Source organism: Spodoptera frugiperda, chromosome 22, assembly GCF_023101765.2.
Source record: "Spodoptera frugiperda isolate SF20-4 chromosome 22, AGI-APGP_CSIRO_Sfru_2.0, whole genome shotgun sequence".
In the NCBI taxonomy this organism is placed as follows: Eukaryota; Metazoa; Arthropoda; class Insecta; order Lepidoptera; family Noctuidae; genus Spodoptera; species Spodoptera frugiperda.
This window is the reverse complement of record NC_064233.1, coordinates 4,975,162-4,991,413: the sequence shown is the minus strand read 5'-3', so window position 1 is coordinate 4,991,413 and position 16,252 is coordinate 4,975,162. Positions and strand designations below refer to the sequence as shown.

General features: G+C 37.5%; 1 protein-coding gene across 2 annotated transcripts in view; it reads left to right on the top strand.

The window, feature by feature from the left end:
- The window catches only part of LOC118279893 (uncharacterized), a 75,456-nt gene that overhangs the window by 43,143 nt on the left and 16,061 nt on the right, over nucleotides 1-16,252 (top strand). For both annotated transcript variants that reach the window (XR_007706707.1, XM_035599732.2), the window contains exon 4: nucleotides 138-279. Coding sequence is in view for 1 of the 2 variants with exons in the window: in XM_035599732.2 (XP_035455625.2) it covers nucleotides 138-279 (142 nt within the window). In the remaining variant the exon portion in view is untranslated. The remainder of the gene's footprint in view (nucleotides 1-137; nucleotides 280-16,252) is intronic.

The window sequence follows — 16,252 nt, the reverse complement described above, 5'->3', positions numbered from 1 at the left end:
TGTTGTTGTTGAAGAAACATCGTAATATTCCCTTTTCAATCCAGTCTGAACAGTCTTGAATAAATTAAAATTAAATGACCCTCTAAGTAGACCTCTCCCTCCCTAATGTTATATGTAACCTCCCTCTTCCATTCCAGTGTATACGACACCTTCAACGGCATCGTGTACCCAGCGGGCCTGGGCAGCAACTCCTCATGTCTGCGGGAGTATGTGTCGGAACGAGGGGACCTGCATTACACCCTGCCGCTGAGAGGGTGCAATACTATGTCTAATGATAATGTGAGTATTTACTTATTAAACCTGAGTAAATATGTATACAACGTGTAACCCATATACATCAAGAAGCCCTGATGAATACAGGTTGAATAGAATCTCTACACAAAGTTTCAGCTTAAATTACGTTTAATTAAAAAAAAATTATCGCATAGTTCTTGATTTCAAACCATAAAAGCGTGTCACAACACTACAGGGGTCACTCGCTATTTACGAAACAATTCTTCTGTAAATCTGATCGCCTAGTACCTGTCTACCTAATTTTGACTCGCGCGCCAGCGCGGTTTGCAAAATACATAACTTGGTAGCATGAAAACAAGAGTTTAAAAAACCCTTCCCGTATCGTTTGTTATGTTATCTAGAATCCATGCAATTGATATGTATACCCCTTTTTGTTACACGTTGTATAGTTCCTTAATTGTGAACAGTTACTAGGAAACGGAGAGCAGTATTGTAATAAAACAACCTCTTTTTGCAAATCACTGATTTATTTCCTTCACAATTTGGTTTATTCAACTTTACAACATTTAATATCAGTATACTTAATTACTAGTCAACTGCACTCTTAAGCGTTCCAACATCGACTGACTTTACACAAACACGATTGCAATCAACTGACGTTTACCCACTCCACCCAGGAATGTCGGCTTTACGTCACATACGCTATTCCAAAAGTAAAATTACAATTATATATACCTCATTATTTTAATACATTGATAAAATTACAATTTAATATTTTTGGGTAAATCAATGAATCATGACAGTACTTTGTTATTGTGATAAAAATAAAACTAATGAGTATACAAATAAAGTTTCTTCGGGAAAGTTGTTTGTAATCACGTGTTTAGGTATCGTTCACTAATTACCAGTCATCCTATATATTAAATTTCAGGTATGTTAGTACAAACTAGTCAATAAAATAATATGTCAAATAATTTCAAGAACTCGTTGCCACAGAAAGAAAATCATAAATACATAAGGCATAAAATTGCGTTTGAATTTCAGTAAAAAACTTCGTATCATAATTATTTAACAAATATCCGCAAAATAAGTACACTTATGCTTACCCAGTACAAGAAATTATATACCTTATACATACTATAAGAATATATTACACAGTTATACAATAAGCCTACAACAGACAGACAGACAGTGAGACAGTACTTCCCAAGCTATTGCCAATTACAGTGCCTATGTAATTTGCATGGAAATACTAAGTACTATCGGCAAAACTTATTGTGACTAGGCTGAGAATTATTTTTCAGATGTAACACCACTGACAAACGGTGAAGGAAAACATCGTGAGGAAACCTGGGGTTATAATTTCTGATTATAAGTTTAAACTCGCCAACCTGCATTAAGCAAGCGCTGTGATAAATGCTCAAACCTTCACCGTGTGAGAAGAGGCCTTTGGTCAGCAGTGGCCATTTTATAGGCTGTTGATGTTGTTGTTGAAGAAACTTATCTATTTGTACACGCGGTTCACGCAAATTATCTTTTTTTTCGTAAAGACTTCCTCTATCACCGTTAGATTTTGCTATCACCAAATTCGTATACAAAAAAAAATCACATAAATCCTTCCTTTTACAAAAAAAAAGCAATTCATCACGCGCTTAGCAATATAAATCACGACACACTAATGCTAAAACTGGTTCCCGCGTGGGATTTAGAACCTTATATAGGAGAAAATAACTTAGTAATTACCTTGAAGTTGTTATTTGTCATTTATTTCGGTCTGCTGACCGTGTCTCATGTGTTATAGTATGGAGTTAGCAGTCATTGACTTGACTGTGAGCATCAGCTATGACTAAGGTTGCCAGATCTCCGGGCCTACTCTAATTCAACGAACGAACGAACGAAAAATCTTCACAGATTGCATACTACAATTCTATTTATTGCAAACTTTCGTGAACAAAAATTAACGAATGAAATGAAGATAAATAAATAGGTTTTGATATGAAATTAAAAATAAAACGTTACGACGCCCGGAGGGTCTCTCGCGACGGCTAAGGCGTGAAGTTCGTTCCCTTACGCGCCCCGCCTCCTCCTTAGCTAGCATGACTGCTTCGCAGAAGGAAAAGACGGCATCCCAGTCCCCCTTGCTGCGCACCATGGCTTGTACCAGCGCCGGACATCTGGCAACCCTAGCCTTGACATAAAGAAATGCCTTTAGCTCTTGCCTTGATAATGTAGGGTGAATCACACATCGCATTAAAATGTATGCCGTTTTTACCTTTTTTGTCGAGTATGGTGTTAAGTACACCCACTGTGACTGAGTCACGAGATTTTCTTGGTTTCATGGCGTCAAATACAAGGTTTTTTTTATATTTTAATGGTGTGGGCCCACCCTGGAGATGTAGTAAAATGCACCCACCTATTCTCAGTTACATGTTCTGAAGCTATATAGACTTACTGCAAATTTTGGAATTGAAAAATTAAGAAAATAATACTATAGTACCCACCTGTCTCCGTTTGGAATTTCTATTGACTAACTGCGAGATTCCGAAATCGAAAAATTTGGTAGGGAATACTATAGGTGACATACTATAAACAAACAAAAAACAGGTAACTTAGAACTATTTACTAATATCGAAAGAAATCAATTAGCAGTCATACTTGAGATAAACACACAGAGAAAAATCAATAATACATCTAGACAACCTTGCTTTACAATTATCCAATCAATCATAGCAAAAAGTACAATCACACAACTACCATCATGCTCTACGAAACTCCAATCAAATCAACTCAAATTTACCTACCAATGCATTACAGGGGTGGATACTTTCTGTAGCTGTTTTATTAGTGACTAGCTTTTGCCCGCGGTTTCGCTCGCGTTAAGAAGTATTATTATTAATGGAATTTATCAAAATCCTTTCTTAGGGGATGCCTACGTCATAGTAGCTTTATGTATGCAAAGTCTCAGTCCGATCGGTTTAAAATTGACAAAGTTTCATACAAAATGTCTACCCCTATTTTATCCCTTTGGGGGTACAATTGATCAATATCCGTTCTTAGCGGATGCCTACGTCGTTACATCTATCTATATACGACATTTCAGCCTTGTCACTTGCCATTGGTAGGTGTCGAACACGCACTCTCGTGCAAGACAACCTGACATCTTAAACCTCCAGGCCACTACGACATCAAACCTAGTCACACACACAATTTGCCGATAGTACCTGTTAAAATTAAGCCTGTAATTCTACGATAGACTATTGTTCTGTCTGGCTCACACCTACCCAGCGTATAAAGTGCGTCCTACACACAAGCCTTGACAATATACTTAACGAGACACAGAGTGAATAAAAAATTATATACCACTACCGTTTTATTGTGTTCGTGAGGAGTAATTATGTTATTATTTTGTAGCTTTGATGCCTATGTTGTACTAGGTTATAAGTAAGTTCTCCGGAGCAGGTCTATTTTTTTTATGTTTAATGGGCCGACGTTTGGCCGCTATCTCGCCTGATGGTAAGTGATGATGCGGCCTATGATGGAGCACGTCTGCCCATAAGCAACCTATTCACTCGGAGGAGTCTATTAGAGGACCCGGTACCCCTTACAGGTGTTGAGGGTGGCCCCCGGGGATGGTTTTAGTGAGGTAAAAATCCCACACTCCCTAGTCTTTTATCCCCAGAAAGCTAGGCTCTAAAGGTTTCCCACCGTTATCAAATAAAAAAAGGTTATAAGTAAGTTGTAATATAACGGAGCTGCGGACTACCTAGCGGGTTTACCGGGGCTCCGGTTTGAAAAGCAGTAGTAGGAACGGGGTGGTTTTTAGTCAGTAAGTGTCTGACTCCCTCTCGTCTCGCCGGAGAGAAGTCATGGATGATTTTTTGCCTTGGAAAAAAGTTGTAATAAAACATTCGTTGACATTTCTACTTTTTACACAAGTGTCGTAAGAGCTAGCTAAGAGACTACCCAATTGTTGGAAACTGGCCAGCAACGCTCCCTGATAAACATTAACAATGAACCCACCTACTAAGAATGTTGACTATCGAAAATCCCTCTTCTCTAAAGAGCCTATGGAACTGGAGCTGGTTTATGTTCCACATTGGACTGACTATAGTCATTTGTCACCACCCTCACTATTCCAGTGGGTGTTGTAAGACCCCATCAAGGAAATGGATGTCCGAGCCCGCGCTAAAATTGTTAAACCGAAAGTATTTTCAATTACAGGATACCAAATAATACTCCTATACTAAATATTATGCCAAAAAAAATCCCCAAATACTAACCTACTTTCACTTCAAAAAAAGATACATTTCATAATTCACTCACTCACTCACTCAACTCACTCAATTATCACTCTTTACTCAATGTCCGTCTGTCTTTACGTTTGTGCTTAGTCACATGGGTTGCGCAAGCGCCGCGATCAGGAAACGCGACCAATGCGTGAACGCTTGATAGGGATCTACTTGTGCTTTGTAACATGTACATTGTACACATAAGAAGTTTTTAGTAACGGGATCTTTAGAGTGTTATAATTATATACTACTAACTGTTGATCGTGACTTTGTCTGCGAATAATATTGACTTTTGACTGAACTTTGATTTGTGACATTTTTCGTAAAATAAAATGTTATTCCTAAAATAAAAGTAAGCCTAAATTACTCTTTAGTATAATTACTGGCAAGCTACCTGCCAATAAAAGTCCCGTCAAAATCCGTCCAGCCATTTCAGAGATTAGCCGGAACAAACAGACAGACAGATATGCATGTAGTAAAGCGGTTATTTCAATATTATAAACAGACAATCCAGTTCCGCAATTCCAGACTCCGTGCTGTTACTGAGTACTATTCAAAATAATTATAACTATTGCCATGGCCTCAAAGAAAACATACGAGAAACAACGCTTGTGTTGTGTTTTGTTGTGTAAGTGAGGTTACCGGAGGCCCAATTACCCCCCTTCCCAATCTTCCCAAACCTCGATTCTCGAACAACCCTTAAATTCCTAACCCCTGAAAGGCCGGCAACGCACTTGTAACGTCTCTGGTGTATCAGGTGTTATCGGCGGCGGTGATTACTTACCATCAAGCGATCCGTCTGCTCGTTTACCGGCTTAAAAATAGTCAAACTTCAACTGACTACTCATTACATACATTAAAACTCACAATATTTAACTCTACGGACATTAAATGCCCATTACCGTAGAAGCAGGAAACGTAATGTATTCATATGTAGACAATAATTTACTGTGTGGCTCTATGTATTGATTTCTTGTATAAGCACATCACGATTTCATACAAGGCCTCTCGAATTTTGTACAATCGACGAATCGTTTCTTGACCAGAATAAAGCTATTGAATATAGAATGAACTGCGTGCGAATTTTAATCACGTTTTATTTTCATTCCACTTTATTATATGACATTTTGTGTGTGTAAGTGTGGGAGAATCATGCTTCGGCACGAATGGGCCGGCTCGACCGAAGTGATACCACGGCCTCACAGTAAACCGACTTGAAACAACGTTTGTGTTGTTGTTGTTGTTTCTCGCTGCAAAAACTTCGGCAACGCACTTGTAACGCCTCTGCCTCAACCTCGGAATCGGGGATCGGAAAGTTTGGAAAGATTGAAAGTAAATTCAAAGTCAAATCATTTATTCCAATTAAACCATAAATAGGTACTTTTGAAATGTCAACAAATAAATAAATAATAGTCTGTCCGTCAGTGAAACTAGGTGCTCATTCCAAAGTGTAACTACGAATAAACTTCTTTTATACATATTCTATAATGTAATAACTATTATGACAAGTAATTGACAGACATGCCCATAAATAATTATAATCATCTATTCATAAAATATAATGATGGACAAATTATACAACATTATAACGAGGTGGGCATCAATACATTTGTCGATAGTACTTGCAATGACATCATACTCAACTGAGACATGCAATGAGGTAATTCCGTCACTATGTAAGGCTTTTTATATTTAATACATAATGTATCGTCATGTCTTTTAGTATGCGAAAGGGCACATGTTTAATGCAATACTCATTTTTCTTTTTTACGTCAGTTATGTTATTAGTATGTAGGTACTTCTATGTAATAAGGAGGCTCAATTCCCTTTCATCCCTCATCCCTAATCTATGCTTGTGATTCCTCTAGTGTCGACCCGGAGGCTGCGGACTACCTAAAGGGGTACCGGGGCTCCGGCTAGCAGGAGTAGAAACGGGGTGACTTTTAGTCAGTAAGAGTCTGACACTCCCTGTCACCTCGCCCAAGGCGAAGAAGCCATTGGATGACTTTCACCCCTCAAAAAAAAATCTCCTAGTGTTGTGAATGTCCGTTGGTTGGTTGTCGAATGCTTACCATCAGGTGATCCGTCTACTCATTTGCCAACCTATGACACTACGCCATAAATAAATAAAAAGAAGAGAGTCTATTGCCATATACTGGAAACGATAAAATCCAATAACTCTTTAATCCACTCGACCCGGGAATCTCACTCGAGACCCTTTGCTAAGCAATCACAATTATGACCGCTCGACTAACAAACCCGTCTAGACAAGACTACACAAACATACCTAAAAACACACCATTTTTATAGCTATATAGTTAATTCTTATTATGGTAGGTAGCAAAACTAATTATAGATGATGAAGTCAGCTTTATAATTAATTCAGATTCGAACGAAGAAATAATTAAAAGAAATAATGTATTTTAACATTTTAATACAATACTAATGATCGTCCGCAGTTCACACGGGTACGATTCCAGACTGTTCCTTGTGTATTTTGTATTTTTATAAAAACGTTTGGCTACGGTCATAATAGCACATATAAACGGCACGGATACATAATATCCATGCTTTTTTTAAGTGGGGAAAATCATTTAATGAGTTCTCTCGCCTTGGGTGAGTCGAGAGGGAGTGTCAGACTCTTACTGACTAAAAACCACCCCGTTCCTAATCCTGCTTGTCAAGCCGGAGCCCCTGTAACCCGAAATATATCCGTTCCAATATCGGATCATCTTGAGCTTCTGGGCGTAAGTTTATCACCTACACTAGACTTCGACTCTTATAATAGAGTAGAAGGCGCATCTGGCTAGTAGGAAGTTGGATATCCTATGGAGGGTGAGACGGTTATTCACACCGAAACAACTGCTGAGCCTATACAAATCGCAGGTTCGGTCATGTATGGAGTACTGTGCTCACCTTTGAGACGGCCATCACAAGACAATCGGCGAAGCGTCACCGTTTCATGATAGATATCCCACCCACTCGCACGAAGCGCTTCGCTTCAAGCTTCCTTGTGCGAACTGCTAGGGAGTGGAATTCTTTGCCGGAGTCTGCCTAGCCTGGGTATCTTCAAAGCCCGAGTGAACAGGTTGCTTATGGGCAGACGTGCTCCATCGTAGGCATCATCGCTTACCATCAGGCGAGATAGGCATCTCTCCTCCATTGTACGCTCGCAGCTCCCAACACCCGCGGGAAGAGTGATAGTATATTCTATTCTGCCTTCATAACACATTATCACGAAATAACACACAGCTAATGTTACACTCATATACACTTATTTCCAAACTTTGTCGTTTCGTCAAGAGTCAAACATCTACAAAACACAATGTTGTTGTGCCTAAACAAATATTACATCTCCGTTCAAAGTTTTTATCACAAAAAAACAAAAGAAGGTGAGAAAAACAAACATTACAAACACATAAATGTTTGTTGTCTGTCTGTTAGTTCATATACAGTTGTCATTGTAGTATGTGGGAGAGCCATGCTTCGACACGAATTGGCCGGCTCGACTGGAGTGATACCACGGCCTCACCAATAACCGACGTGAAACAACAACCCTTAAATTCCTAACCCCTAAAGGCCGGCAACACACTTATAAAGTCACTGGTGTTTCCATAGGCGACGACGATTGCTTACTATCAGATGATCCGTAAGCTCGTTTACAGGCTTATACCATAAAAAACCTGCAGATTCCCTATACTTATCGGCTTATTCCATAAAAAAAACATCTCTGCCGATTTCCTATAGAATGACTAAAGCCATTCCGTCCTATGTACTAGTTATGTAATATACATAATATTAGCGCCGGTACACATCAGAAGGTTGTACTCATTAGTACCCGCCGGCCCTCGAGGCCTCCGTCAGTACATACAGTTATATAATGAGTTTGTTTATTTACCTCTACCTTATATACTATGCAGTAAATAATGATGTCATTCCTTACCGGAGTATTATAAAACCTTTATAACAGTTTTGCCAAGAGGGGAAAATCTTGAGCAAGCGTGGTGATTAATGCTCAAACCGTAAGGTTGAGCCTACCTTTAATTTAAGAGCATACACTAAGTGTTCTTTTACATATTTTTAAGATTGTCTATATGTATCTTAGTTGGTAGGCCTCAATAAATAAATAAAAAATAAATAAACCTTATCCGTGCGAGAAGTATAGAAATGAGGCATTTGGACAGCAGTGGCTACTTATCTAGGCTGTTGATAATGATGTAATTTTTTTAAGAAAGGACATCGGGCGTTTTTTACCCGATTTTTTAAAAGTCGCGAACATAAACCAATATATTTTTAAATGATAGTGTTTGCAATCATATTTAATATTGTGTAGTTATTTTGATTCACAATAATGGGAAAATGGAAATAATTAGTAAAATGAAAATGATATTTTAAGTTGACTATTTTTCCTAATTACTAAACGACCGCTCAGTAAGTTAAAATATCACTCAGTCGTGGTATTTTTATAAACCCAATCAGACTAAATCCGTCAAGTTGATGTGCATATTTCGTTCTCACTCTCGCCCATAGTCTTAAAACTGGTATTATGTTGCGCTCGCGCAGGTAGCTAGCTTATCTTACTACATCGCAGTCCTTCGTCATCATCATCGCAGTCCTTCGCCAAAAGTTAAGAGAAAAATATGTTGTTTTAATTATTTTTGATTCCCTTTTTCCTCTTCAATTATTGCCCAAAAACATTTATAAATATTTTTTAAATGTCCAATTTCTCCTTATTGCCACGACCCACAGATATGGGAACTATACCATTGTGAACTAGATTTAATTGCCTATCCACCGTACCTAATTTTATTTTTGTTCGCCGTAGGTAAGTGTCCCATACAAAAATGCCCGATGTTCTTTCTAATATATCTGTCTACTCCTTCGACGAATAAAAGTCGTAATGTTATGTTGTATATAACACAAACATTATTAGGTATAATATGGTAAAAAAACAACATAATCGAGGTCAAGACACTAGTCGTGAGAATTCGTAAATGGTATTTACCAAAATACGTTAAATATAATTGATTCTAAACAGTAGGTAAATAATTACGGAAACACACGTTTGCTAATGATAATTAACGTTATAATATTATGGCATCATTGTATATTTCCTTTAAGTTTAAGGTGTTAGCTTTTTTTGAGGGCGGAAAATCATCCAAATACTTCTCCCGCCTTGGGCGAGGCATGAAAGGCATGAAAGTAACTCACTTCTCCGTCTTTTCTTTACGCCTAAACTACTGAACCGATTTGATTAATTCTTTTTGTATTGGAAAATCCAATTATTGAGAAAGGTTACGTTATATAACATCACGCTACTTAGAAGGCTAAGGGGCGATTCATGTGTGTGTGTGTGTGTGTGGCGAGTCATTACCTATATAATCAAGTTAACAATTTTGCTAATTGAAACCCAAAATTTGGTTTAAATAAATTATCGAGTCGTGTCACTGCTCTCAACCAATCTTATAAAAATAAGGATGATAATAGGCTACCACGATGCTTAATAACGCGCAAGAATAATGAATTGTTAAATAACAATTAAAGTTTTTGAAGAAACACCCTTAACGCTTACAGTAAGACGGGGTGAATAGAATTCAAAGGGTGAATAGACAAAAAAACCTCTTCTGTATCTATTCACCCCTCGAATTCTATTCACCCCATTTTACGGTAACGAACTAAAAATAGCTGCCAAAAAATTACAAAATTGCTTAACTTTTCTACCAATAAATGGTATAAATATTATGCAGTTGCACAACAAGTCTACTTATTATACTTTATGACACAAATAGTATAAAATACATAAAACCTTATAGAGATATAACTAGGTATTGCAATAAAATGCTGACATTTCGATTATGGTGAGACGTGTGATGTGATTTTGAAAGTGTACAGCTTAGGTATATAATTATGTAAACTGTTTTTATATAGTTACTAGTTACACCTACTGGATTTTAATATATAGATAGTTTAATTGTGTGTGAAATGTGAACTGTCGTGGTGGCCCGGAGGTTTAAGACGCTTCTCATGCATAGTGACTGTTTTCAACTAGAAATGAAACATATTTGAGCTCATGCTCGCTCAAGCTCACTCATGACATGACAGAAAATCGCACATAGACGATCGAAGAATAAATCAACGGATCACGTCATAAATCCTACATAACAAATGTTTTTTTTTACATTTGTTGCGTTGATGACATTTGGCTGCTTGGTATCTTTTTCGCCTACATACGAAGTTTACATGCGAATAAACATGGATAGAAAAACCCAACGAACAACAGTTGGGCAGAAAGCCCCCCAGAAACGATCACCTCGCCTGGTCGTAGTATCCTCCTTTTCTTAGGGCACTTTACTCTCTATTCCCTAAATATTAAATTTCCAAATTGTAATAATAACACAGATATTTACATCAAAAACAATTTTATATTCAAATGATCTAAGTTTAAAAGATGTCTGTTTGTAAATTCACAAGGAAACATAAAAATACAATAGCTACAATAATAGCAGCTACGTTATAAAGCCTTAGCATTCACCGTACGACATTATCAGCGTTTATTTAACAACGATCTTTTTTAATTATGCAATTATTTATTAAATTGTGATCTTAGCGACCTCCAACGGCTTGCTTGTAGCGTGGGCTGTGTAGCATTGTGAATAGATTGCTTTATAATATCAACTCCTTTTATTGTTGATCCTGTATTGCTAAAGCTAAATGCGAAAGTGTTTTGTTTTCTCTGTCTCTTTATGTCTGAAACTTAACTGATTTTGATCAGACAGTGAAGTTTAGCTGCAATAAAAAATAGATGATTCTTTATTTTAATAAAAAATCATTTGATCACCAGATTTGCTATAGGGAAATGATAAAATCCTGTTGTTATTTTAACATCCTCCGTAATTTGATCAAGTCCCTTAGAGATTTGGCCAAATCCCTGTTTTTATCATATTCCTTCGACATATTTAACCGCTGCCGCCCATGGACAATTGAATCACCAGAGGCGTTATAAAAGTGCGTTGCCGGCCTTTTTGGGGTTAGAAATTTAAAGGTAGTTGGGGGATCGGTGAATCAGCAAATTGGGAAGGGGAGTAACCTCACTCACACAACGAAACTCAACGCAAGCGTTGTTTTACGTCGGTTTTCTGCTCGGCCGTGGTATCACTCCGGTCGAGCCGGCCCATTCGTGCCGAAGCATGGCTCTCCCACACTTGACTTGACCCCAATAATCCTAAAAAGCACTTTAAATTGATCCCAGCAAAAAATCTTAAACTTAATTAATTGCAGTACAGTCTACCTCTCGACCGTTGTTACATAACATGAGACATGTTTATAAAAACGGGGTCAGTAGAGTCGAAGGATTCTGCAATCATTACGCATCTTGGTTGAGCCAAAACTGGTATTATGTGCTTAACATTTTAATTTAGGTGTGGGTTAAGTTGCTTGCTTCTCATACATGAGAGTGCGGGTTCAAAACCTACCAACGGTAAGAACCAATGTGTATTAACATGTCGTTGGTTCGATTTCCGCTCGGAACAACTGGTTGTGTGATCGAAACCTACCAACGGTAAGAACCAATGTGTATTAACATGTCGTTGGTTCGATTTCCGCTCGGAACAACTTTGCAATACTCCACAAATTGTTGTTTCGGGTCCGGGTGTCATAATTTGTATACTGCATGGTTTGCGCCTTTACTAGGCAGCCAGCTGCTCTAAAGCGCAGCCCAACGTTTCGTGGGTTCGATTCCCGCACGGAGCAACAGGTCTTGATGCCACGTATATGTAAACTTGTATGTTTGTAAACACACCCACAACACAGGAGAAAAACTCAGTGTGGGGCAATGGTGTTTATTTAAATAAATAAATAATTGGAGAATCCTTTAACTAGATATTCAATATTTTTAATAATAGCTTAGTTAAGATATCGTTTGGTTTTGATCATTTTATTTCAAAACAATCTTGTTTTTGAAGGTGATAGAACCGGTTATACCCATCCATAAATTGACCTCAGAAAGCTAAGCTTAACCTTAAAGTCTGTGCGGACATCTTAAAAGGTCTACATTTGCATTTCAACTTTTTTAAATAACTAAATGTCACAATTTCCTTGATGTAACGGTAGAGTAGAATATATTTTGTCACCATCTTTACTCCTTCCGTGGGTATCGTGGGTAAAAGCTATCTGAGAGGATCAACGAGCCATCAGGCCACTACAGATGGGGCCGAATAGGGCTGTTGTCGAACCGGAGCTGCGGACTGCCTAGCGGTTACCGGGGCTCCGGCTCGAAAACCAGGAGTAGGAACGGGGTGGTTTTTAGTCAGTAAGAGTCTGACACTCCCTCTCACTTCGCCCAAAGCGGGAGAAGTCATTGTATAATTTTATTTTCCCCCCAAACAATGGTGATAATGCTGTTGATAACAAAATTGAATACCACAAAAAACCGAGACTTTTACAATTTTACTATTACAATACAATTTTAATTTTCGATTTTGTCATGTAATCTCAACCTTGGGCAGTTAATTACATCTAATATTACATGAAGAAAACATGTAATTCTTTCTTTTTTAAATAAGCAATGTAATAAATAGAAAAATCAGCTGTCGCTAGAGTTGAACGTACGAACGTGCACAGTTAACAGCGGCTCGGGCCGCCCGCCGATAATATTATAATAAAACTCGTTTTTTGTGGTATTCAATTCATTATCAAGAGCATTATCACCTGTATTCGTTTTCAGGAGCAGTCTTTTTACACCGGGTATACATCATCATCATAATTATTATCAGGTCCACAGTTCAGCCGTGGACAATATCGTTTCTTTTTCATCTTCTCTAATAATATTCTATATAATATTCTGTTTTATTTTGTTGCGGGATCCAAAATTCAAATTCATGTCCCCAGGGACGATGTCGTCATGGTTGTATCTTTGGTAGATCCTGACTTACAGGACTTGCGGGAGTCCCAAAAAAATCATATGGGGAAATCTCTTATGACTTAATTTAAACCACATATTCATTATCATCTTAGCTGACAATATATGAAAAAATAGGTCCAGTAGGTAAGCCAAAAAGTGCATTATTCTTTATAAGCTAATTTAACTTCTATTTACAATTAAAAGGTCGACAATCCAACCATGGATTGTCACGGGCTGTTGGTAAAAGGCCACAAAACGATAGCAACGCCATCTAGTTCACCAATTAATGAACTATCGCCGCTTATTTAGTACACGCACGCCTTTCTGTGCCCACAAGGTCAGTAGCTAAAGGACACTGGTCTTTCTTCGTCATTATGTATAAATAGCAACCTGACTGCCTCGTTAGTCGAGTGGTCGCAAGTGCGACTGCCGAACAATGGGTATCGGGTTTGATTCCCGGGCATAGGCGTAGACAGGGGGAGGGGTTTTGGGGATTCAAACAGCATTAGCATAGTACATCCCCAGTTTGGCAAAGGTCTGTACGACTACCTGTGAATCTGTTTTTCTGAAAATGTTTTTTTTTGGTCACACATTTTCTTGAACCCCTCCCGAAACTAAAACCTGGCTACGCCTATGCCCGGGTTGGAAAAAGTATTACTGGAGTGTTTTCGGTTTTTCGAAAAAGAGAAATTTTAATTAGTAGCACGGAGTCTGGAATTGTTTCCAGTATATGGCAATAGGCTCACCCCTATTACATGGGACTTATAACACAAATGGTAAAAAGTGGGTGTACATTGTATAGCGGCATTACCTGTACACCTCTGCCTACCCCTCCGGGGATAAAAGGCGTGACGTTGTTTTTTTTTAGCAACCTGTTCATTCTGGTGTAAGCAAATGGCTAGCTTCAATGGCAATATATCTTGCATCTTGTGTAACCGTTTGGTGCATTCTCTTTTGTGAATTTCTTAGCTTGTTGGTTGATTCAGTGACCTAAAGTTAGCAATTACTACAGTTTTTTCGTTTGCCAATTTTGCTTGATCTACCTATAATATAAAAATTAATCTAGGCGCAAATCTTGAGAATAGTCGAACCAATTTCGCTAATTCTTCTTTTCATTACTGTTAGGAGAAGATTTTTAGAAAGAAAAACTTAAAAATATTACCAAAGCGAAACAAATTTCGCGGGATCCGCTAGTTTATAATATGGACGAATACTTAATTACCGAAAAAGTAAATTATGCAGCATGCAAAACTGTAAAAGGTGAATTATAATATCATGTTACATTACCATCAACCTGTTAACATTTCGCTATATACAGAAGGCTAACTGAATAGCAATTCGTCTGCACTCTTACGTAACATAATCAATCTATACGTACTATTAATATTATAAAGTTGAAGGTTTGTTTGTTTGTTTGTTTGAACGCGATAATCTCCGGAAGTAATGGTCGGATTTGAATAATATATTTTTGTGTTGAATAGTGCATTTACGGAGGAAGGCTATATATATTGGCTATAAAACATCCCGCTATGGCAAATAGGAGCCGAGCAGTGGGTAAAAAAAATATCCAAAAAAACATCTAAAAGTAACTCACGTTTCTGTCTCTTCTTTACAGGTGTAAAGAATAGACCACTATACCGATTTGATTATTTATTTTTATTTTATATAGTACATTTATTGAGGAAGGCTATATAACATCACGCTATGGCCAATAGGAGCTGTGCTGTAAGTGAGAAATTATATAAATACGAAAGTAACTTACATCTCTGTCTGTTTTTTACGCCTAAAGTACTGTACCGATTGGAATAATTCTTATTGTGTTGGATAGTCCATTTATTAAGGAAGATTATATGCTATACAATGTGATAGGGGCGAGACTTCTAACCCGTTAAGGCTGAATACTACATCTAATTTTATCGACAAAAGTCCTGGGTCGAAGGGGTCGAATCCCCTCCCCCTAAAAATTATGGCTATTTTAATATTTTTTTTACTTTTTTTGAAATCAAAGGTTGTATGCGTCGTAGAAACAAAAAAAAACGACAAACGGTAGCTAATAACCTTGGCTAACTAATTCATTACTTTTTTCATATGTTTGATAATGTTTTGGTGAGAAAAAAAAATCATTTGTGAATTATTCTTACCGAAAAAATCACTATTTTTCAATATTTTCAATTAGGGGTTCAACCCCCATATTATTTTTTTTGTCGATAAAATTAGATGTAGTACTCAGCCTTAACGGGTTAGAAGTCCCACACCTATCACATTGTATATGTATGTATCTTCATATACATATATATGTGTATTATATTATTTTGTGACTGTATTCTGACTTCGCACTAACCAGTACATATTATATTTCTCTACACTACCCTATGGTTGACTCTCAGAGAATGCCTTAAGGCATTAAGTCCACCATTGACTGTTATTTGTGTGGAAAAGATATAAAAAAATAAATACCTATATAACAGTACACTACAATCAATAGGAGCCGACCAGAGCGGGTGAAACCACGCGAAAGTAGCTAACTGTCAGATATTATTATACATCGAATTGGCATATCAGTCAGTAGACATTTGTTACTGCAAATCACTCGTCTGACATTTGGGAGTGACGCCATCTTAATATTTTTGGAACTGAGCTTTTTATTGATGAGTCTCGCTTATTCATGTTTAAGGACGCGTTCTCATAATTGACAGGTATCGAATCGCATCACTACATTGACACGACTCTCGACAATACACACATACGCACGGATAGCTGCGGAAATTATGACAAAATGAACTTGATACTTTGAAAGTTTGAATATTTTCTTACTTTCTTTTTTAATATT